The sequence below is a fragment of the Primulina huaijiensis genome, chromosome 2, assembly GCF_012295235.1.
Source record: "Primulina huaijiensis isolate GDHJ02 chromosome 2, ASM1229523v2, whole genome shotgun sequence".
Lineage (NCBI taxonomy): Eukaryota > Viridiplantae > Streptophyta > Magnoliopsida > Lamiales > Gesneriaceae > Primulina > Primulina huaijiensis.
The window spans coordinates 26841365-26864810 of record NC_133307.1 but is presented as its reverse complement, the minus strand read 5'-3'; the positions used below and the strand labels follow the sequence as shown (position 1 = coordinate 26864810).

The window sequence follows — 23446 nt, the reverse complement described above, 5'->3', positions numbered from 1 at the left end:
GTAATTAGTGGAGTGGCTAGCTAGGCTTTCATTCAACCAAGTGCTAATGATAATTTTGACCATCCACACGATGTATAATTTAAATGTCAACTTGTTACAATTAATTTATTATGTTGGGAGCAATAAAGACAGTAACCCAATCGTAATGTGCCGCTTTAGTTGTTGTACGATTTAAAATATTTGAGCAGCACAATTATCACCAGCTATAATTTTTTGTAAAACAACAAGTGTTCGGTCCTGTAATTGATATCAAAACCAATGTCAGGGATTCGATTATCATTGATTGCAATAAGTGTAATTATTGAAAAGAAGATCGTTGTGTGCAATAATTGTCTTTCTGAATAGAGCAATCGAAACATGACAATTGAGTTGTTGTACGGTTTAAATGATTTTACTTGCACCGTTATTACCAACTATAATTTTTCGAAAAACGACAGACGCTCGGTATTAAGGATCACTTTTATAATTATTTAAAATATAATATTGTAGTATGATAATATTTAAAAAAACCAATTTCCTTAAAATTTATAAAGTAATTAGTAAATTTGACAAGTTCATTGGAGCAAATATGATATAGAAATATAGTTAATTAATTTTTTTTTCTAGGAAAGACTGATGAAAGACAAATTTTATGATGCACCTAATGATGTTTATTCAGTGCAACTGGATATGGTATGGAATCCCCATTTAAAGTATGAGAGCGCACCAAATATTTTTGTTGTATGGATCTCGTTGATTGCTCCCCTATCGCCAAATTGCAAATAAATTAAGTAAATTTTAAAGGAGATGAGTGAAATAACAGGCATTTTAGGGAGCAACTTATTTCGGGAAAAAAATTTATGATGGGAAGTTTTCACATAAATAGCTCGCTCATCGACTAAAAATGGAAGGAACCGGTAGGCTTACAAGTAACATATGAAATAATTTACAAAGAATCGTAAAACTTTGGGGCCAAACGCCACATTTACATTCCTCCCCCCCTTCAGTTTTATATATATAGAATATAATATAATAAACAACCTTATAATAAAATGGTATCATTCAAGAAAATGTCCCATTTTTATAGTCTTACTGTAACCCAAAATTTTAGACGGACGAGCGCCATATCCTTCCTTCGAAAGAAATAATGATAATCGAGACATCATCATGGTATCTTCGCCTGTCCCCTTGTGGGATATCTAGTAACTCATGAAATCCAATACCTGCAAAATAAATTATTCAATATCATTTAGAATTGAATTTAAGTCGAATTGAGCTCGAGCGATGCGAAACTAGAGTGATATTAGTCTAAATGCAAATGACTGCATCATGATGGAGTATTGAATCATACCGGCTTTCTTGGCAGCGCGAAAAATCACTTCTTCGACGAGGTGTTGAGCGGGATCGCCCTCAGGAAACGTGGATATAAACTCTTCAACTTCAGAAACAGCCTCTTGATTTGTGAAGTATTGGTAAAGCCCATCTGAAGACAAGATCAAGAACTTGTCCTTGGGATCTAAGCTGTGGTGGCTGAGAGATGGAGAACAAGTGATGTACGGCGACGATCCAACATAGTCGATTCGAAACATCTCTAGAAGTGCACTGTTCCATTTGGGCTGGGATATAAGCAAGACATCAACAAGTGAAAAACATTTATCTAAGAGCTTGTCACTGTCTGTATTTTGTGCAGAGAAACCGGTTTACCTGCTTGAGAAAGCCGGCTCCAAAAGCTCGCGTGACCTTTAAAGAACCCTTCACCCGATAATTCAATATTGCAAAAGGATCATCCATATGTGCATTCCGAATCCTCCTCAATTCCTGTTATCATGAACGATACAGAACATTTTAGTGTACACAGATACACAGGGACTTAAATTTAATACAACATTTGATCTCCAAGGGTATAGGAAATCCTTACCTCTTTAACAGATGTGCTATGATCCATTGTCAACTGACGAGCACTCAAATTGTGCACATTTTCGTATTCGTACCCGTAAAGGGATTCTTCATGATCCTTTCTCTGATTATAGCTCTCTGATTTTTGAGCCAGAACCGCCCGACTATCCCCAACATTCATCAAATAAATATCATCACCCTTCATCACCATTGCCAAAACACAAGATCCCATCAAAGCCAACTCAGGATTCTCGTCTAACAGCGAATCCACTAACTCCAAATACAACGCCTCCGTTTTCCTCAACGCCTCGGACAACGCTTTTATTACTCCCAAATGATTAACAGTTTCACCAGCAACTCCATCAGGCCCTAAATTGCTCAGTTTCTCCCTCAGCTTCCTGTCAAGCTCCTCTCTTTCCTTGCTGTCCAAACTTTTCGACATAAACGCGGAATTATTAAGCCTATTTTCGCAAGATTCGGACTTCTCACACCACAGCAACCCCTTGAGCTCTTTATACACATTCGAATACAGATTGTTTAACAGAAAATCGGTTGCATCAGGGCCGTTGAATCCATCATAAATCCCCACGAATACCCATCCATGTTCCTCGGATATAACAACATGAACTCTATCTTCACCAGCCTTCCCTTGTGCCCACTGCACATTTTGGCTTTCGAAAGATTCATTTCCAATATCATCACTTTCATCGATCAAGCTCATTTCGCTACTCAAATTATGACTAGTTATTGTGCTGCTGTTTCCACTGTTACTGACACTGACAACAACGTTGCTACTCTCATTTTCATTACAGCTCGAATCCTTAGAATACCACCATGAAGAATCAGACAGAACCTTCTTCAAACTCTTAACCAAAGCCCCTTTCCTCGGTTTAGGCTGAATCGGGTCCAGATGGTTCTCCAACGGTCCGGATATGAAGCTCCGTTCGATCGGGCCGGACATGAACCCACGGTCCATGGGACCTGATCCGGAGATTGAGTGCCGTGCAATCGGGCCGGACTTGACAGCGTGGGTAGAATTCCGGGGTATCGGTTGGAGGGGGGTGGAGGAGAAAAAATCCGAGCTCTCAAAAACCGAGGCCTTGTCCAGTGACGTGGAGCAGTTGTACGCAAAAGGGTCAGTTGACAGAGGCGTGGAGGTGTTGGCGGAGATGGCGGCGCCGGAGATGGTGGGAAACGCCGGCTGGGCGGCGGCGGAAGAGTCATCCAAAGATTGGGTCTTTTTGATAGAATCCGGCCGTATGTAGAAAAAAGAATGGCCCAACCCCTCGTCCAGAGGATCGGATAAGCTCACTTCCGTGTCGTTCCGCCGCCGGGAAATCTCACCTGCTTCTCCGGCGAAGCAGCGGCTGAATTTTCCTATTTTATTTCCCATTTTCTTTTTCTCTTTTTGTGGTGGAGGAAAAAAGAAAGCAAGAGTTTAAAAGGGTTGGCGTCGAAAGAATGGCTGAAACTTGAATGATCATAAAACTCAGTGATTCAGTTCGAAGAGAGAAGAGAGTTGACTTTGGGAAAGAGTTGAGATTCAATACATTTATTTTTTGTTATATTAATATATATACTACAATAAAAATTGCATTTGGTTTTTGTTCGGCGAGGGAGTTGACTTTAGAGCATAATATTCCCCAAACCCCATATTTAAATGGAAAATTAAATAAGTCCTTTTGGAAATCAGTTATTATTATTGGCATGGTAATTATTAAATTTTGATCTTAATATAATTTTTTTTATACTTCTAATCTTTTTTATGGAGTGATGAATGGTGTTCTGGGTCACTTCCAACATTTAGAGGAAAAAAATAAAAAAAATTTGATGATTTATATGACTAAATACGAAATATCTTTTGTAATTATCCCTCGTTTGTTCAAAAATATATTAGTAAAATACTAAAAAATATTGCACAAACATTAGAATTAGCATACACTACTGATAATAATCATAGTAAAAATCAACATGTTTCAAAAAGTTAAATGTAATAAATGGATATTTAATCATTTCGTGACGGAGAATATAATAAAGTTTCCTAAAAACATTTGTATTATGGAGTGGGTGGGGTTGAAGGAATAGGAATATAGAATTTAAATAGTTGGGGAATATTTAATTTGATTATATAAAAAAACTATATATAATTCGAAAAAGAAATAGATTTAATAAAACAAAATGTAAGGTCATTGGAAGTGAAAAGTCAAAAGGCTCCACTTGCAAGGTGGAATCGTGATTCGGATGCCATAATAATGCCCAAATGCTCTTTCATTTCAAATCTACATTATTTTTTCTGTCATTCATAGTGTTTAGATATCATGTACATCATTATACTCATTTTTTCTTTAAATATATCCAGTTGTCTCGTTATCGAGTAAAGTTTGAAATTTTTTACAGATTGATACTTAAAACGAATATATAAAACGAATATATATATATATATATATATATATATATATAACGAATAAGGGGCTATTCGAGTCTATCTTCGTAGTAATATTGTATGTAAGAGTTTTTTGGAAATATTTATTAGACATAATCATTATCTAAGAATATCAAGATCAAATGCTCCATTTAATGATCATTTTCTTAGAAAGTTAAAATATATGTATATTGGTTTCATCCAGATTTTGGTCTTTTAAATTATCAAAATTAAGTCTATTGAGTTTTATTTACTTTTTATCAAATTTCAGTTTTAGGAAAAACTTTTAATTGAAATAAAAGTTTTGTTCGTAAAATCATCCATACCCGATTAATGTACACCCTTGATTTAATATGTCACGCTGAAAGGGAAAAAACTATGTTTATCATAACAAGAAAAAACTTCTGTAAGATCGTCTCACAGATGAATTTTTAAGACAAATCTCGTATTTGATCTGATCTGTGAAAAAAATATTAATTTTTATGACTGAAGTATTATTTTTCAATCCAAATATAGATCATGTCAACTAATCTCACAAGTATAAATACGTGAAATGATCTCACAAGATACATATCTCGTCGTAAACGGTTACATATTTGTGTAATATGTACCCAATGAAGTTGACATTACATGCTCATATATGTCTAATAATATATATTATACAGAATATATTTGTCTCGATATGATAGAGATACACCCATTTTTGTGTGGTTTAATTTTGTTGTCTAGTGCAATATTAATTACCTACTAAAGACTTTTCAAAGTCAAATATGCGTTTAGAGGGAATTAACGTCAACAAAATGAATGCCCTCCAACATTTTCAGAATCCACAAAATTCTGACGATAATAAATAACTTAAACTATAGTATAAAATTTGAGCATTAGAATAAAACAATTTTGATCAAGTTTTTGCTGCACTGAGTAAATTCACCCAGTTTGAAGTATTTAGATTCCTGAAATATAAGCCGAAGAGTTCGCATAAAATACGAAAGTCACACATAATCCAAATTTCTGAGTAAAATTCACCCGATACAGGATAGCATAAGTTTTTTTTTTTTCGTCGTGCTCTCTACATATACAATATATTTAAATTAGGACCAGGTGTTTCAATACTTGGGACGATGCCTTCTTTTGTTGCTTCCCTCGTTTTTATTCTTTTACTTTTGGGAGGAATAAATTCTAAAAGAATTATCTAAGATCCTTGTTAATTTGAAGATATCCAAACTTCTTCTTTCTTTTTTAGTATCTTTTTAAAGCTTATATATTATATTGCTGAAGATTTATTCTATGCGAATTAAAATATGATAAATAATACACGAAATATATCTTATTTAATATTTCATAGAAACAACACTAACGTAGATAAGTTCGTAAATTCCGTTTGTTATCCCTAGGAAATTTGTTTTAAAATAAAAAATCTTTTAAATCTATGTTTTCAAATCACAAACATCAATATCTGAAAGTTGCAATATAAGTAGGCAAACCACAAATATGAGTGCAAATTAGAAATGTATATGGATTTAAAATACTATTACTTTTATACATCACTACAAGAAAAATGATTTTCCGTAGCACACCATCAATAGCGTACATTAAAAGCACGCTGCGAATATTACTTTTAACGGCGTGCATCCATATGTGCGCTGTTAATATTATTGCACTTGACAGTATTAACATCGTGCATTAAAAGCACGCTGCGGATATGTGATCTGTTAATAACTTATGCAATTTTCGCAGCGCACAATAAATGCACGCTGTGAATAATATTATTAACGGCGTGCATGTTTATTTGCGCTGTTAATAGTAAATAATTTTTTTTTAATGTCGTGCATATATAAGCACGCCGTGGAAAATGGGTGCGCCATCATTTAGCGACGGTTTATTTAACCGTCGCCGATTTAAAACTAGCAACGGTTTAAAATAACCGTCGTCAAAGTTAGCGACAATTAAGCATTAATCGTCGCTATATTTAGCGACAGTTTTCTTATACCCGTCGCAAATTTTTACATCGGCGACAGTTTATTATAAAACCGTCGCTACTACGGTTTAAATACAAACGTCGCTAATAGTCTATAAATATCCGCATTTCCTTCCCATTTCTTCACAACACTCAGAATTTTTGTCACGATTTTAAGATTTTAATTTCGATTTAGTGTACTTTTTCGTTTCGATTTTTACTTACTTTGTAAATATTATTAAAAATCACGAGTATTGTTATTAGATTGTAAGTTTTTTTAAAAATTTTATTAAATTATAAAAGTAATTTTTTTTTTATTTTAACGAAAAGATTAGCGACGGATTATGAAATCCCGTCGCTAAATGTATAGACAGTTTTAAAACCGTCACTAAACTTAGCAACCGTTTAAAAACTGTCGCCTATAAATTTAGCGACGGTTTATTAGCGACGGCAATTTTAAAACCGTCGCTAAAATTAGATTTTGCACTGATTATTAACGGCGTACATTGCACGCTGCGGATAATAGTATTAACGGCGTGCATGTGCACGTCGCGGATAATAAGATTAACAGCGCGCACATGTACGCCGCGGATAATCTTGAACTTTCAACAGCTTTGATCTTTGCAGCGTGCAATGTGCGCTGCGGAAAACGAATTTGTGCGCTGCGAAAAGCCATTTTTGTTGTAGTGCATGGAATTAACAATACATAGATTTATTAAATCTATCCATAGGTTTATCAAAGGCCGCATCGCGGTTTAATTACCTGAGGTACCAATATTGGTTAAAATTGCAAACAAAACACCTAAATTGCCAAAAGCCGAAAGATTGCAAGAGTAAACTTAATTTCGACAACATAGCGGACCAAAAGCACGCAAAGTTGGACATAGATCGAGATCAAGAAAAAAAATTCCGCTATATTAACTCGGTAATAAACCAAAATTATAGAAAGACAAGCATAGATAACGAAAACACAATTTCCCGTTATATCGAGTGTGGATATAATATAGGAGTACGGAAATGTTAATGATGTGACTTCGTTGAAATGGATGAGCCGGGTAACGAGCTCCAACGGGTCAAATCAATAATTTATAGTTTTTGGGGAATTTGAGTGAAGATAATGGCTTCAATAGCACCTGCAAACAATGAAAGGAACTCGTGAATGGGCGCCGGAGGGGTGTCCGGCGTGGCCACTCCGATGCTTAAGTCAGCAGGGTACTCAAGCGATAAAACCAATGTAGTCAAGTGATGACTGTGTGATATTGGTGTGTATGAATGAATTATAAATGTGAAGATGAAACCTGGTATTTATAGTATGGGAAGTAATGATGACCTCGTTCTGCGTGCTACCTACTAATTATAGTAGGGCGGCTATATTCTGACATGTCAAATCACACACTAGTCACATCCCGCCTGTCTGACTTTGTCAACCACTTGGATTAGTGTCAGAGATGGAACGGTCGTCCACATCCAATTCTGTTAGTGTACTCGAGTGCAGTGCTCATATCGAGGTGGCCCGGTTAAAATGCCTACCGGGGGCTTATATAAGAGCCCGGGCGTCTGGTTGCCCGGGGAGTAGAGCCCGGGCTTGCACCTGACCGGCTTCAGAAGAATCCATCCTGCAGATTGACCCTGATTTGGGAATCCATCTGGATGACCCGGGCTCTTACAGGGGTATCAGTTAAGAAACTAAAAATTGATATTATATGTAGGTATGAAACGATGGAGCGACCAAGTGAATAAACTAATAACACCCGTGGTATTAGGCAATTTCGGGGGTGGCTTGACCCTTCATGCTGTTTGACTTTTTAGCTTGTTTTCTAAATTTATTAATTTAATAGCTGGGAACTAGGAAAAATTTTAGGACAATTATTTGTTTGTGATCTCTTATTTAATTGGGGACACGACCCTGAACTTTGATAGCAAATATAAAAGGCGAGCTTTTAATTTTTAAAATTGACATGAATAATTTTCAAGAGACAACTCATTGACTAATTACCAACCTTATCTCAGCCTTCTTATAAGCTTTCATCATCTTTTTATAAGATTAGGTTTGTAAAAGGTTTGGATAAAATTGGTGTAGTAAAAATGATAAATAACAAGAGGTTAAAAAAGAAAAGAAATTTTTTAATTTGCGATTTTGGTTTGTTATGTTATAAAATTTCAATCTTAGCTATGTATTTTTCGATTGTTGGCAATATGAGTCCTTTTTAACCAGGAATGTTGATTTGACATTATACACGTCAACTCCATATCAGTGTTACAATGGTGTCATATTAGCGTTAAATCGAAAAAATGACTATAATTGTAAACAAAAAAAAGTCTAAAACTAAAATTTCAAATTTGACAATATAAATTAACAAAATTACAAAGAGACAAATATACCGAACTTACAAAGAAATTTTCCCCAAAAAAAAAAATCAAATGACCACGAGACTGAAATATAAAATATATGGTTTTCAGAATAGTTTGGGACATAGTATTTAGTGGATCGTGACATGAAAAATGGCACTGAGGTAGCTAATAATTGATGAAGCCCTGCAACAAGGTGTATAATTGGTTAGATAATAGATTGAGACTTGCGAAATGCATTGAATTAAAAAGTAATGTTTTTTTTAAAAAAATATATCTTAATAGTCTTCAGAATACAACAAACTCGTCTTGTTCTTTACATGATTTAAAATCAAACTTTCTTGAATAACTTGAAGTAATGATATGATAAAGTCTCTGGTTATTTGAGTTTAATGTATATGATCAAGACATGCGAGTATTTTCCATTTTACATGATGACATTAAATACATACTAATATATCCATAACCCATCGATCATATATATACATATGGGAGGATCCAAATATTTTGAAGGGATCATACCTCGTTATATCGCTTGTTTCTCACGTTCTGTGAATAGTCGTGACTAGGCATGCTTATCGGTTCCACCGGACCGGTTTCGGACCGGTTCCTTCAGGTTCTAGGTCCGGTGAGTTCGGAACCGATCTGAACCGGTTAGGAACCGGTTCTGGTTCCAAGTTGAAATACTTGGAACCAATCCAAATCCAAGACCGGTTCGACATCTAATAAACCGGTTCCGGTTCGGGTCAAACCGGTTCCGAACTCTAATTTATCATATTTTACTATATAATTAAAATTGGTAATATTAAAGGACAATTTTTTATTTAATATTTTGATTGCAAATAATTGTGATTACATAAAGCTATACCAGAACCTTTTTTTTTGTAATTGTGAAAGCTTTATCACTTGAAAGATTAATTTGTTGTTGTGTTGGTTCCCTACCGAATGGTTGTAGCGTATCAGGGTCAAGTTTATGTACCTTAACTAAATGTTTTTTGAAAGTACTGGTACCACCGGAACCACCACCCGTTTTGTAAGAATACCTCGTTTTGCAAATTTTACAAACGGCAAAAGAGTTATTCGTACATTGTTGTTCAATATCAAAGTGATCTCAAACTTTGCTTTGCTTTGCACGGGCTGTCGTCGTGCTCGTTGACATTGAGTTGCTTGCTCGAGTAGACGATGGCGTCCCTACATCTTTATTGGGGAGTTCCATGGCTTCTTCATCATCGTGGCCAGGTTCGACTTCATCAAAGTCGGGGATGTAGCCAAAATGTTCACCAAAGTCGGGAGCGTATTCGCCGCCACCACCACGACGGTTTGAAGATGATGCCATTGAAATTCGAATTATTTATATGAGTAAATTGAGAAATAATAAATAAATAACAATAAAAGTAATACTGATTATAGATAAAATTATAACACAATTATTGAATATATTTGGAGAAATTATAGCAAAGAATATATTAATTGTAGAGAAATGAGAAGTTGAGAGAAAATTGATATGTGAAATATAAAAAATGACTTGTATTTATAGGTGATTTTGGAGGTTAAAAAAATAATATTTGCAATTTGCCCCTTGAAAAAAAAATGCACATTTCAGTAGCCGTTGAACGGCTACTGAAATGTCGGCTGCAGCAAATGCAGCCTTTGGCCCAAAGGTCTTTTTTTTATTTTTTATTTTAAAAAAATCGGATTATGGGTTTCGGGTCCGGTTCCGGGTCGATTCAGGATACGGACCCGAAACCGGTTGAACCGGTTCAGAAAAAGCTGAACCGGTTCAACCCACAAACCAAAACGGATTGTACATGGTTTCGGGTCCGGTTCTTCCATACCGGATCCGATTTCGACCTTAACGGACCGGTTCCGGGTCGGTTCGGGGTCGAACCGGTCCGTTAAGCATGCCTAGCCGTGACATTGAGAAATATTTAGAAAATTATTTTGATAATTGTATCTCTATTCTCCATTTCTTCTGTTTGGAAAAAAAAATTTTGATATTTCATTTCGTAGTTGAATTTCTTTTTGTTTGATTAATTTGTGATATTCTCAATCATTATTACTAATGATTCCAAATTATCTCTGAATTGATCAGAAGATCTTTTCGGTTGGCTAGAATATGTTAACTGCTAAATATTTTTTAACAACGTAACTCATTGGTTAAGTGCTAAAAAAAGGATTCTATATTGTTTTTTGATATTTGTGTCTTTCTCACTAAAACAATGAATTAAAACATCCGGAAAAAAACCTGCCAAAATAATATTTCAGAATTGAAAAAAAAGATTTTGAGTACAATATTATCGATGAACCATAAAAAAAAAAATATTAGAAATGCAAATCTAATCGTATCAACTTTCTTGTCTAAAAAAATTGAGAGTAGGCAGCATTAGACATGTCGGGGAGGAGTTTTCTTACATGTATTCATTATACTGCATAAAGTCAGATTCTTTTTATTATTATTAATCCATAGAAAATTCAAAATATTGCTCGTTTGACCAAGAAAAATAATAAATGATTGGATAAAGAGACTGCCAGCATGCAGTTTTTCAATTTTCAAAAACTCGTGTTTAATTCGATAATTCATCTTGCCACATCTCATGCAAAAACTCAAAATCCACCGACCATAAATTAAAAATTTGCTAGATTAAATGCTCAACAGCTCGTGTGGGTGGAAATTTAAATATTCTTAGATATATTTTTTATTTATATTTTTAATCTATTATTATACATTAAAAAATTTGATAATTTTTTCGCAAATATTATTTGTTTCATTAAGTTGGAATAGGAAAGTTTCAAATTTATTTTGTAAATATGAAAATTTAGTAAGATATAATTTTGTAAAATTTAGTAAGATATATTTTCTATGATTATGAATATGAAAATTTAAGCATAATTTATTATATTAAATAAATAAAAATATAAATAAATAAGAATTTATTGATAAAACAAATTCTTTTTTATTTTTTGAAAGAGTCCACAATAACAAAATTATATATGAATCCGATTTACCAGTTTAATCGCCGGTCTGGTCCGGTTTTTAGATATATGGATAAATATTTTAGAGTGAAAAAAGAAACGATTACTTTCATATGCTCATATTTCAAGAGTGTAGAAATATGAAGTGTGAAATGTAAGTGATCCACCTCATCGTTCTCTTCTTTTTCCTTCGGCCTTTTTTCTCAATGGTCCTTTTGTGGGCTTCAATTCGTAGTTACTAATTGCTCAACAAAACAAAAAAAATCTTAGTTTCTAATTGGGCTTGTAACTTGCCAAGAGATTAAAGGTCCTTCGTTAGGGCTTGGGGCTGTGCATGTTTATATATGAAGATATTAGATATAAATCATAGGTCAATCATTAATTTATCTATATATATAATGTACATCCTGTCTAATATAGTTGTATGAAACATATCCTCAACTAGTTCTGGTATAAGATTCAAACGGACTCGATTAAAATGGTTCCAAATACATTTTGAAGCAACCCAATCTGATTCACTATTATGTGAATTCGATTCAACGTGAAACCAATTATATTGGTTCCGGATTGAACCTGATTAAACAAGACCGTATTCGGATCGGTTCCAGATTGATTCAATATGTTAATCATGTTTAGTTATGTTATGAAAAAATATTGTATAATATATGCTGATTTGAGTGAAAAATATTTATTTTTATGATAAAAATATTAATTTTCACTACAAATATGAACTGATTCGATGCGTCTCACGGATATAGATATGTGAAACTATAACACAAGAAATCTACTCGTCACGTGTTGCATTCATATATATTTGTTTGTTTTTTGAAATAATAATTATTAGATTTCAAATGACTTGATCAAAACACGATAATCTGGTCTCTTCTCGCCGGTCCATGGGCTAAGACGTCTGTGTGGGATGTATTAGTACACCGGGAGATAACCAAAGGCAACGGTTTGAAGGATGTACAAAATAAAATTGTACTCGCTCTCCGTCTCTCAATCCATGAAACTCCACTTGTCTCAATCGAGTGTCACGCCTGACCAGTACCCTTTCCCCTGCTGACTTTAGATTGAATGTCGATGGTGACAGCTACATGCTAACATACATGGACAAGATACAACAAAAAAATATTTATAAAGCAAAACACAGTATCTATCTTGGTGCATGGAGCTGTGATGAATACCATTGATATATGGAACTTGTGTAGAAGGGGGACGTGCATACAGGACAGCGAAATGGACTAGTAGATCGAATTCGTTGCCGGACTCGATCCATTTTCCCTCCCTCAGACATGCGCAAAAACTAAATGAAGTATTTTTTAACCTCTATAAACGAAAGTAAAGAACAGATAAATGGTGTCACTCAGGTGTCTATGTGAACTTTTTATTAATGGTCATAAGTTTGATTCTCTCTATTAAATTTTCTTGTGCGAGCTTGTCGTATATGATTTTTCTCAGTGAGGTTTGCTTGGCTAGTGTGATTTGCATTCTATTGTTTTAGTTCAGGGGTTGTTTATCCATTTCGAATAGAAAAGGGACCATTGCGGGTCCATCGTAAAAAAGGATAAATGGGGAAAAAAGATTTCTCATGCGATCATGAAACAAGGCATTGTTTTTAAAAACCAAGCATTCAAGATGAGGAAGATCTTGGGCAAATGTTGCTTCAAATATGGAAGGAGTTATTAAGGCCGCAAGAATACTCGATAACTAAATTTTGTAGCAACTGTACGTGAGAAAAGTACAATCTCGGTATCCCGAACTTATAAATTATTTCAAAGGTGCATAGATTGATAGCAGACAAGTCTATCTTGGTGACATATTTACACTGAATTTTCATCAGACTCTTCAACTGGAGATCGGGACCATGAATTCGCAATTCGGAGGGGAGCACACAACATCTTAAATTCAAAACTTGGAGGCTCGAACAATTCAATAAAATATACTCTACAGCTTGAGAAGTTAAAGCAACATCATCAATTCAAGAACTTTGAGAGCATTTTTGTTTGGTGTCCGAAAAGAACCGCCGTGCAGCCGTAGATGTTTCACCGACGAACGCTTCAGGAAGAAAAGCAGTAGAAAAATCAGGACGGTTCACCGCAATCAGATTGTCACGGCACTAAATCCAAGGGTAGGTTGTTCCACTCCCATTGTACCAAAAGAATTCATCCATTTCTTATAACTGTTCGAGCTAGATGCATTCGCAAAAACAACAAATCAATTCAAAGGACAGTATCTTAGAAACAGACTGATGTAGTTATAAAAAGGTATCCACTCCTTGTGCAAACTTCCATGGCAATTGGCTCAACTTTCCCCCCACACGAGTAGAATGACAAAAACAATATTTGTGCTTGTACGTATAGCAAAGGAATCTGACTTCATTGATAGAGATGTAAACATGCCTCCGTCTCCTCGACACTCCGCTTGTCCTAACAGCATCTCTGTGCGTAATCGCGAGATAATCGTAAAGATGATATCGTCCTGCGATTGACTGATTCTATCTTCCCTATCAATATCAGAATTCTGCTTGCATGTCAAAAGTGACTATTATAAGCTATTGTTTATTAATTTTAATGTTGGATATGAGACATATGTAACAAAACTTTACTCATGATAACGTTTTGTTTGAGATTTCAAAACACAAAATCCTCTGCATTCAAGTGCGAAACATGCAACTCGGACAACAAGTGGCAAAGCAGCGTTCCCACAACAGCCAATTCCTAGAAGAAACATACAGAATCATAACCGAGCGAAAAGACACAAATCTTTCTTTGCAGAAACGAAGTGAATAGTACTATAAAATAATTATGTGTTGATATATTAATCTTGATGACTTCGGCGTTGTTTGGACAAGTATAAAAACGTTTTTATAGAATAGTTATACAAATATTTTTATAAAAAACGTTTTTATTCATGTATTATTTATTTATCATTAATCTAATTTATATGTTGTTTTAACAGAATTTATTAATTGTTGATTTTTTAAAAATATGCGCCACGATCGTTGGAGGATGAAAAAGATGCAGACATCTTGCTTCAACCCTAAATATAACGGCGTTCTCCGAATATATTTCTTCAAAACAGGACCTATATACTTTAATGTGACCAGCCCAAATGTTTTTTTTTATATATATAAAAAAAAAAACATTTTTAGTTAACATAATTTGCATGATGCTCATTTCCTCTTTTGGTTTAGTCCCAACCACAGTTTTCTTTGAATCTCGAATCGAAATTGGAATTGTTTATGGAAAGAATTGAATTCAATTAGTTCGACATTATACCATGGTATAATCTCAGTTAATAAATGGTATAATGTTGATTCAAAATTTTGATTAAACTAAAATAAAATATAATAACATGATAATTTTAAAAGGACCTATAAATTTTATAACATTCAAATATATATATCATCTCCATATATATCCTCCCCTTATGTCTTTTTTTGGTAATTATATTGATAAAAAAAATCTTATAATATCAAACACATGAATATTTTTAAGTTATTTAAAATAATTTAATTCAAAAATTTTAAAAACTTATTTTTAACACAAGATCTTATAATTTATAAGATCTCAAAACTAAGAGCTTATAAATTATATAAAATAAATTTATTCAAACATCTTCTTATGAGTTAAAAATTGTTTTTCCCGCCGTCACCACGTGATAAATGGGCAACAAATTCTTCATAAATATAGTTTGATTTGCAAGATCTCTTTAGATTTTTATTGACATTTTTCATTTAGTACATAAGTGTTTCTAGTTTTTATTTCAAGTAAATTTTACTTTTTTCATTCATTTATGTATATTTTGGCTACTCTTGATTTTGTAAATATAAATCTTGTGTAGGAATAGTTCTTTGAATTTTATTGTCATGTCTTCTAAATTCGATGTTTTTAACGTTCATATCAACTTATGACAACGATCAATTTAATTTTTCTTAAGTTATATTTTCATCTTTTTCACATTTACAAAAGAGACACACCAATTTTTTTCATAATGTGGAGCAAATAACAAATAATTATATTTTTCAAATCAAAATCTGGGCTGCATATCTACTCAAAATGATTAACTAAATTGATTATACAGTTGCATTAATTCCAGCCGTTAGAGCTTTACTCATGATAATCCAACGGTCTTCCGTTACCCACCGAGAAGAATCACAAATCACGGCCCGATCGAATGTCGTACAAAGTGAACCCACCCCCCCCCCCCCCCCCCTCCCCCCCCAACATTTTTATTACATCCGACTGGGTGACCGTAGAATCAATATTCTTTAAATCCATCGAATCTGGATCATCTATTTCTGATCCAACGGCCTGTATAAATCCTGGCAGATTAACTAGTGGCTTAACTAAAAGAAATGTGCCGTTTGAGGTTCAAACTCATTCCTAAGGGCAACGGACAGACGTCAACAACCGTCTCAGTCACACTTCCGTTTGATAGCCTGGAATCGACGGCGTTAATTGACGCCGTTAAGAAGCCTTTGCCTCGTAAGTATTCGTTACATACAAAAGATTATATAAATATTTTTACTCCATTTCTCGCTCATATTCAACGGACAAAGGTCTTCCGCAGCTCGGTAATTTCTCTCTCTAAATTCTTAGATTTTCTGTTTTATTTGGGCTCAAGAATTCGCTGAGATTGATTTTCTGTTCGAGATATTGGCTATCGTGTTCTTTTAAGATTCTGAAATTGAATTCAATTTCTTTGAATTTGTAACTAATTTCTTGGACTTGCCATCTGATCCATTTTGACCATCTCTTTCGCCAGTTTAGAATTTTGATTAATCTACGTGCCCATTTATATGTTTATCTTAGTTTTTGTTTTTTTTGGTGAGTTTTTCTGATTTAGGCTTTTTTGTGGATTGTTATTTGGTTTTTGAGATCCGGATTTAGCTTACGCTTGAGAAATTTTGGTTTTAGTCTTAAGGTTTTTGTCTGTTTTGATTAGTTTATGATAGTGCTAAAAATTTATTGTGTTTTGAATTTAGGAAGTTAGGGGATTTTGAGAGGCTATGAGTTTGAGGGATTAAATGGCAGAGGAGAAACCAGATGAATTTAGCCTTGAGAATAAGCAATCTACAGCTGCTTCAAGATCTTCAGTTTCTGAGAACAGTAGCAACACAGCCAACACTGCTGTGAAGTCACCCAGTGTAAGAAGTCCCACCAGCATTTCGTCAGCTCATAGGTATTGCTGTCATGACTTGTTCTATTATAGTGTTTTAGTGACGTATTTGTTTTATGTCTTTCATATTGTCATTGAAATGTTACTCTTAGTTTGTGTGTTTTCTGATTCTGAATGTGATCCCTTGGTCTTTTATCGTTATCCTTTTTATTGTATCACTGCAGTGCTTCTTTATCCAATGCTTATTTGTTGATGCTTCCAATATGTTTTATGCGGGTCATCTATGAGGGAGTGTGGTTGTTAAGAAAGAATAATTCTCTTTTTTTGGGTTTGGGAATGGGTTTTTTCCTGCCAATCGTCGCTCATCATTTCTTGCATGTGATCATAATTATGCGTACCAGGTAAGCTGTACATATCGCATTGAGCTAAATCTTTAGCATGTAAGTTAGTTTTGTTATGATGCTTTGCTTTCTTACGTAAATAGACTGAGAGTTCCACACTTTGGAAAGAATGTTAAGAGAATAGCTTTTTTTTTTTGGGTGGGGGTGTGTGGTTGGGATTGGGTTTTTCCTGCCGATCATCACTTTCTTGCATGTGATCATAATTATGCATATCGGGAAGGTTATACATATCGCATTGAGCTAAAGCTTTAGCACGTAAGTTAGTTTGGTTACGATGCTTTGCTTTCTTGTGAATAGACTGAGAGTCCCCCATTTTGGAAAGAATGTTCAAGATGTTAGCTTTAACTCCTTAATCTGATTTAAGCAATTTCTGAATCCTCTCCCGTAGAAATATACAGTTTTTATGGTGTCATAGGATTGATAAAATATCAGAATTAAATTTTAATAAAAAAGAGGTCACGATGATAAGATGCTATTATCACCTTGGATAACTGTCTATTTAGGATACACATTTATTAACCAATAAAAATCCTCTCCAGCATTGAATACAGAGTGAAATCTTACAGGGTAATTTAGCTTTACTAAGATTGTGTACCATCAATTCTACAACCTATTTCTCATGCATCTGATTTTTAAAAATCTTCTCCAGCATTGAATACAGAGTGAAATCTTACAGGGTAATTTAGCTTTACTAAGATTGTGTACCATCAATTCTAGAACCTATTTCTCGTGTATCTGATTTTGGTCATACTCTGGTATCAAGTGTGGGACAACAGCTTTTATTCGTTAGTTTAGTACACTATATAGAAAATTGCATGCTTTGTATGGTGTCTTGCATTTTAAAGCCTAAAACCATGGTTTGATAACCTAAAACTCAAGCCCCATGTTTGCTTTTGCAGAAGAACTACTGGTCCAATTAGAAGAGCAAAGGGAGGTTGGACTAGAGAGGAGGTAAGAATTTGTTTCTATTAGAGATAAACAATCAGCAGAAGTTCATGAAGCGATATATGTCTTTTTGTTTAAAAATTTACAACCTTCAAGTTGATGTTACTGTGCTTACAATTAATAAATGTATCGGAGATTTTTCTTCAGGATGATACACTAAAAAGAGCTGTTACAGCTTTCAGAGGGAAGTGTTGGAAGAAAATAGGTATAATCTTTCAAAATTGCTCACTTTTATGGTGCAGTTTGCACTTTGATCTCTATTTGCATTTTCAATTGGATTTCTGATTTAGTAATTCCATTTTAGTATTTGGTTGTATTTCAATAAATTGCTTATTATAAGTTGGTGTCATGGAAAAATCATTTATGAAATTGCTTGTTGGAATCAAGGAATATGTTTAATTTCCCAATTATCATATCTTGTATTACTTAAATACTTAGTCTTATTAATGTGTACTTTTTATACTACCACATAAATCAAACAACGAGGAATAACAAGAATAGAGCCGAAAATAGACTTATCAAATAAGAAAATTAATCGGACTTAAACACCCAGCCAAGGATTAAATGATTATACAAGAAGAAAGTCACTCTCTCACCTTGCCCTAGCCCGAAGCTAACCAAACAAGCAACCTGCTAGAATGCCTTTCCTATAACCAACTCTAGCCTCATATATTTGTTTTTCTCTCCCCTTACTCAAGTTTCTTCTTCTAGTATATTCTTCTGAATTAGAAGAGTTGTCCTGATTATCTAGGCCCAACATCCTTGAGCCCATAATAAATTTTGGTCACAATTTTTTGAATCATTATATCTATAAATGTTGGTTGAAGAAAATGGCTATATTTGAAACCAGAGAAACAAACATTAGTTTGATATGTACCCATCCAATCCTCAAGATACTTTATCAAAGGTGGCCTCCGGTGAGGTGAGATGTAATATGTAAATATCTTTAGTAATTATGTAGTGATGTTCAACAATTTACTCAAGTACATTCACGTTGTGTCTTATGATTGATATGCTTCCACACCACTGGATTACTTCTCAATGTATGCATCCTGTCACATTGATGTTCGTGCAGCCGAGTTCTTTCCAAATAGATCAGAAGTGCAGTGCTTACATCGATGGCAAAAAGTTCTTAATCCAGAACTTGTTAAAGGTCCCTGGACTCAAGAGGTCGGCAGTTAAAATTTCTGTCGTGGTACTAATTGCTTTGCTGTTGAAATGTTCTATCATGATCTTACACGTTTGTGATTCAAAAATTGTACTGCTCATATTACTTTCAGGAGGATGAGAAAATTACAGAACTGGTAGCTAAATATGGACCTACAAAATGGTCAGTCATAGCAAAGTCATTGCCTGGTCGAATTGGAAAGCAGTGTCGTGAGAGGTAACATTACAAATGATACCTATGGGATAATATTTTGATGTGAATATCTGATGATCGATTCACCTTTCACCATAATTGAATATTTGAAAAGTTGTGAATTCTATTATTGAATGACCAAAACAAGGCCAAAGCCTCTGCACTTAGGACTCGAAAGATGTCCTTTCATAAGTTTTGGCTGTAATATATAAATACCTCCTCTCAGTTGGCCTGTTCTTGGAACTGTATGGTTGGTCTACATGTTTCAGCTATCGCCTGCTTTTGATCCTATCATTTTGATCTAGATACAAGTGAGCTGTTCATCCAATTGTATACAGTTGTTGGTTTTGTGCTTTCACACCCTCGTGTTTGTTCCATATAGCTGGTAAGTTATTTAAGTCATTTGAAGCAGGTTATGCTACTATTAATTTGCTCCATCTCTTTAACTTGTAAAACATGTGAGTTGCACAAACCTTCGTGTACAGGTGATTTCATTTTTTGAAGCCTAGCATGTTAAGATATTTTAAAAATGAGTGACAGTGAAACTTACCCGGTGATTTATTACCAAGAGTGAGACTTTAATAAAATACTGAATACTTTCCTTACCTTTAAATTTAAGATATTATAGAGGAGTGAAGCCTAGGAAATTTAACTATGTACAGCTTAAAAACTTGTTGCAATATCTGGTGGATCAAGCGATTTCTGGAGGTTCTGATTTTGTTAATGTGCTGCACTTCCAAATTTTCTTATGTATTCACTAGATAAAGGTGAACCCATTTCTTTGACAATGTTCAGGTGGCACAATCATTTGAATCCACGTATTAAGAAGGAGGCTTGGACTTTGGAGGAGGAAATTTCTTTGCTTAATGCTCATCGAATTCATGGGAATAAATGGGCTGAATTAGCTAAACTTCTACCTGGAAGGTATTAGCATTCCACCATCGTAATATTTTTAAGAGCAAGATTGAAATTTCATATGATTTCCCTCTTAATTGTAGCCTGTATTGTCAAGTGTGTGTTCTTGATTTTACCTTTTGACTTTTATGGTTAAATTCACAGCCTTTTAAAATTTTCCATGCCACTTTGTCGAAAAAGAAAAACTATGCTGATGTAAAACATTTTCTTCAATTTTTCGTCTTGAAAGTTAGTATGATGTATGCAGAAAATGAACATAATTTAGAAAGGCAGGTTTTTTGTATTGGGAGTATTCACTATGAGCTTTTATGATTATCAAATGTTTCGGTTGATTGGCTTTTCTTTATTTGTAGCTTGTCATGCCAACATGTAGATTTTTGTATATTTTACTTGTGCCACCATCATTATGAGCTTCGTTACTGATTTCTTGCCTCCGCTTCTTGTAATGTTCAACATGCATAGCAAGTCGGTGTTCTGATTAATTGGTTGAATCAGTATGTGATTACCTTTTACTTGGCTATAACAGCAGAAAGTTGTAGCCATTATATTATTTAAATTTATTCCCATGAACAGACGTTGGCCCATTGGGTGCATGTGTAAAAACAGACCTCTTACATAATTTTACTGCTCGATATTCAAGTCACGAAAAGTTAATAGGAAAAGCCATAATCATGTAACTGAGATTTGTGATTCCAAAAAGGAAACTAACACTGTTGGTCCTGGAGTAGGCTGGATAAAGCCTATCTGAGATGGTATTTTTCATCTCCTGGTGGGTCATGTCGTCTACCAGATGATCTTTTTACATAAACAAAACTAAGGGTTCAGGTACTGTTTACGATTGATATTCTCAAGCATATAGTGGCTGGATTTTTCATTTGCAGAACTGATAATGCAATCAAGAATCACTGGAACAGCTCTCTGAAGAAGAAGTTAGATTTCTATCTGGCCACTGGGAACCTTCCTCCAGTTGCTAAACATGTCACCCAAAATGGTGCCAGGGAAATCGATAGAACGACTTTAGTTGGAGAACATTTTGTTTCAGATAAAGGATTTGAAATAACTGCCTTAGCTTCGTCTGGACCCACAGATATTGATAAAGTTGAAGATGCGAGGGATTATAATTGGAAAACGACAGAGAATCCTGATCTTACTGCCTCAACTGTTGTTCGGCAGGACGATCCAAAGTTTATTGCAAAGAATCCTGATGCCTCAACTGTTAATTGGCAGAGCAAGTTTACCAATTCTGAGCTCACTAAAAGTGAGGTGTACCCATCAGAAGCAGATACTATCCAATTAAACGTAGAATCTGAAATTGAGAGACATGGAACATATGGTGAAGTTGACAGATGCCAGACACTTGGAGAACCATCACCTAATGATTTTCCAATACAGGGAACACTATATTATGCGCCACCGTATTTGGGCAATTATCTCCAGCAAGATTCTAATTTTCAAAATAATTCCTTGATGCAGTCTGACTCAGACGTTAGTTTAGAAATGCCACCTAATACTTTTCTTACTCCCCCAAGTGTAATAGGTGGTAGATCATTTTTACAAACTCCTGAATCTATTCTGAAATTTGCGGCAAAAAGTTTTCCAAATACTCCATCCATACTAAGAAAGAGAAAGAGCGAAACACAGCATAGAGAAGCAATTCTACCTCATGGTGATCATAATCACATGGATATTTCTCAAAAAGTAGGCTTGCAAAGCGGTAGTTTAGGGCCGGATAGTATTTGTGATGATTCAGGATTAAGCAGCATCAAGTCGTTTGATGCATCTCCACCATACAGGTTAAGTTTCAGAAGGAATTATGTCCTTAAATCTGTTGGGAAGCAGCTTAAATTTTCCGAGAGCATGGAGCAAGGTTATTGTGACAATGACACAAAATCAGAAGACTCGATGGTCAAGTTAATCCCTCCTTTTACAAAGTTCTACACACGTCAAAGACGAGGTAATTTATTTCATTTATTTTTTTATTTGTAGTTCCAGCAAGATTGGTTATGCTTTTTATGAACCTCAAAGTATGGTGTTTTTCACTTGTATACAGCATACACAACCTTTACTTCTGTTCGTTTTAGATTATCAATTTCTTGGAAGTATATGTTTTCTTGTTTAGTTAAATGCTTTATGACTGGAGCAGTACCACTATGAGGTACTCGATATAATGTGATCCCAAAAGAAGTTTATGAATTTCAATTCCAGAGCAAGGCTACTACATATGTACGGTTGGCATTATGGAACCAGATGGGGTGATCCCATTTGTATTTTAATTTTCCCATTGTCTCAGAATTTTAGTTTGTCCCCCCAATAAAGAAATACTGACTTCGTGTCGGCTGTATCTTATATGTGCCCTTGGTTTTGTGTCCCCTCAACTTTGAGGCTCGCCCTTGGTGCCTGAGGATAGGTGGAGCTTCCTCTTGAATTGGTTATATTATTTTCATAATCCTCGAACTTGTGTTCTTTCAAAGTTCTTATGATGCAAATCATCTAGAGCCTTTTCCTAGAATGTGTTCCTCTATATGCTGCTGTTTATAAATGAATTGAGTGCTGCTCATTGCAAATGTCCAATGATTCTCTCGCCAGTTCTGATTGCTGTGAATTATTCTAAATCTCAATTTCCTAATGTTTTGGTAACCAGGTTCAGAGTCTAATTTATAATTATTTACTTCATTTCGCTGCTTGTTTGTGTTTCTCAGATAAAGAATGTTGCTTCTGAAGTGAAGATTAGAAGAATGTAAGAGTGCATAAGGTTGCTGCAGATGAACAAATGTTCCTCTCAGCTTGGACTTCTATTATCTTCGAAACAGTAAGTCTGCATCATGGCCATCAGAGGTTTAAGTTACTGATGTTTCGTAAGAATTCCCTCTACACTCCTGTCAACAAGATATTGATTTGGTCAGTTGCACACTGAAATAAAATGGGCTGGTATTTTTAACAATGAAAGTTCAGTTCATCTTTATGATCTCAGGGCTTTGTAGACGTAGTGTAGAATATAACAGTATTCTCTTAAGGATGTGATTTCACTTGTTGGATTCTGTTTGTTGCAGTGTAATTTTATTATGCCTATAACGGAACTACAGCATTTGCATAGCGAACCTAAAGTCGAAAATAAATTTAGCGGA

At 34.6% G+C, this 23446-nt stretch overlaps 2 protein-coding genes across 3 annotated transcripts; one reads left to right on the top strand and one right to left on the bottom strand.

Annotated features, from left to right (window-relative positions):
- Positions 1-851: 851 nt before the first annotated feature.
- Positions 852-3425, bottom strand: LOC140971129 (probable protein phosphatase 2C 4). Its single transcript, XM_073433220.1, has 4 exons — positions 1898-3425; positions 1684-1797; positions 1331-1595; positions 852-1202 (listed from the first exon to the last, which is right to left on the bottom strand). The coding sequence occupies exons 1-4, from the start codon at positions 3266-3268 to the stop codon at positions 1087-1089; spliced, it is 1866 nt and encodes a 621-aa protein (XP_073289321.1). The 5' UTR covers positions 3269-3425; the 3' UTR covers positions 852-1086.
- A 12555-nt stretch (positions 3426-15980) lies between these two features.
- Positions 15981-23408, top strand: LOC140971127 (transcription factor MYB3R-5-like). Of its 2 annotated transcripts, none has more exons than XM_073433214.1 (9): positions 15981-16155; positions 16567-16763; positions 18001-18052; positions 18194-18251; positions 19122-19216; positions 19327-19430; positions 20202-20330; positions 21203-22275; positions 23021-23408. In XM_073433214.1, exons 2-9 carry the CDS (start codon positions 16609-16611, stop codon positions 23038-23040), a joined length of 1686 nt encoding a protein of 561 aa, XP_073289315.1. In that variant the 5' UTR covers positions 15981-16155; positions 16567-16608; the 3' UTR covers positions 23041-23408. The 2 variants fall into 2 exon arrangements, with proteins under 2 accessions (XP_073289315.1, XP_073289316.1); XM_073433215.1 differs by having other exon boundaries at positions 16109-16155; positions 16571-16763.
- The last annotated feature ends 38 nt before the right edge of the window (positions 23409-23446 follow it).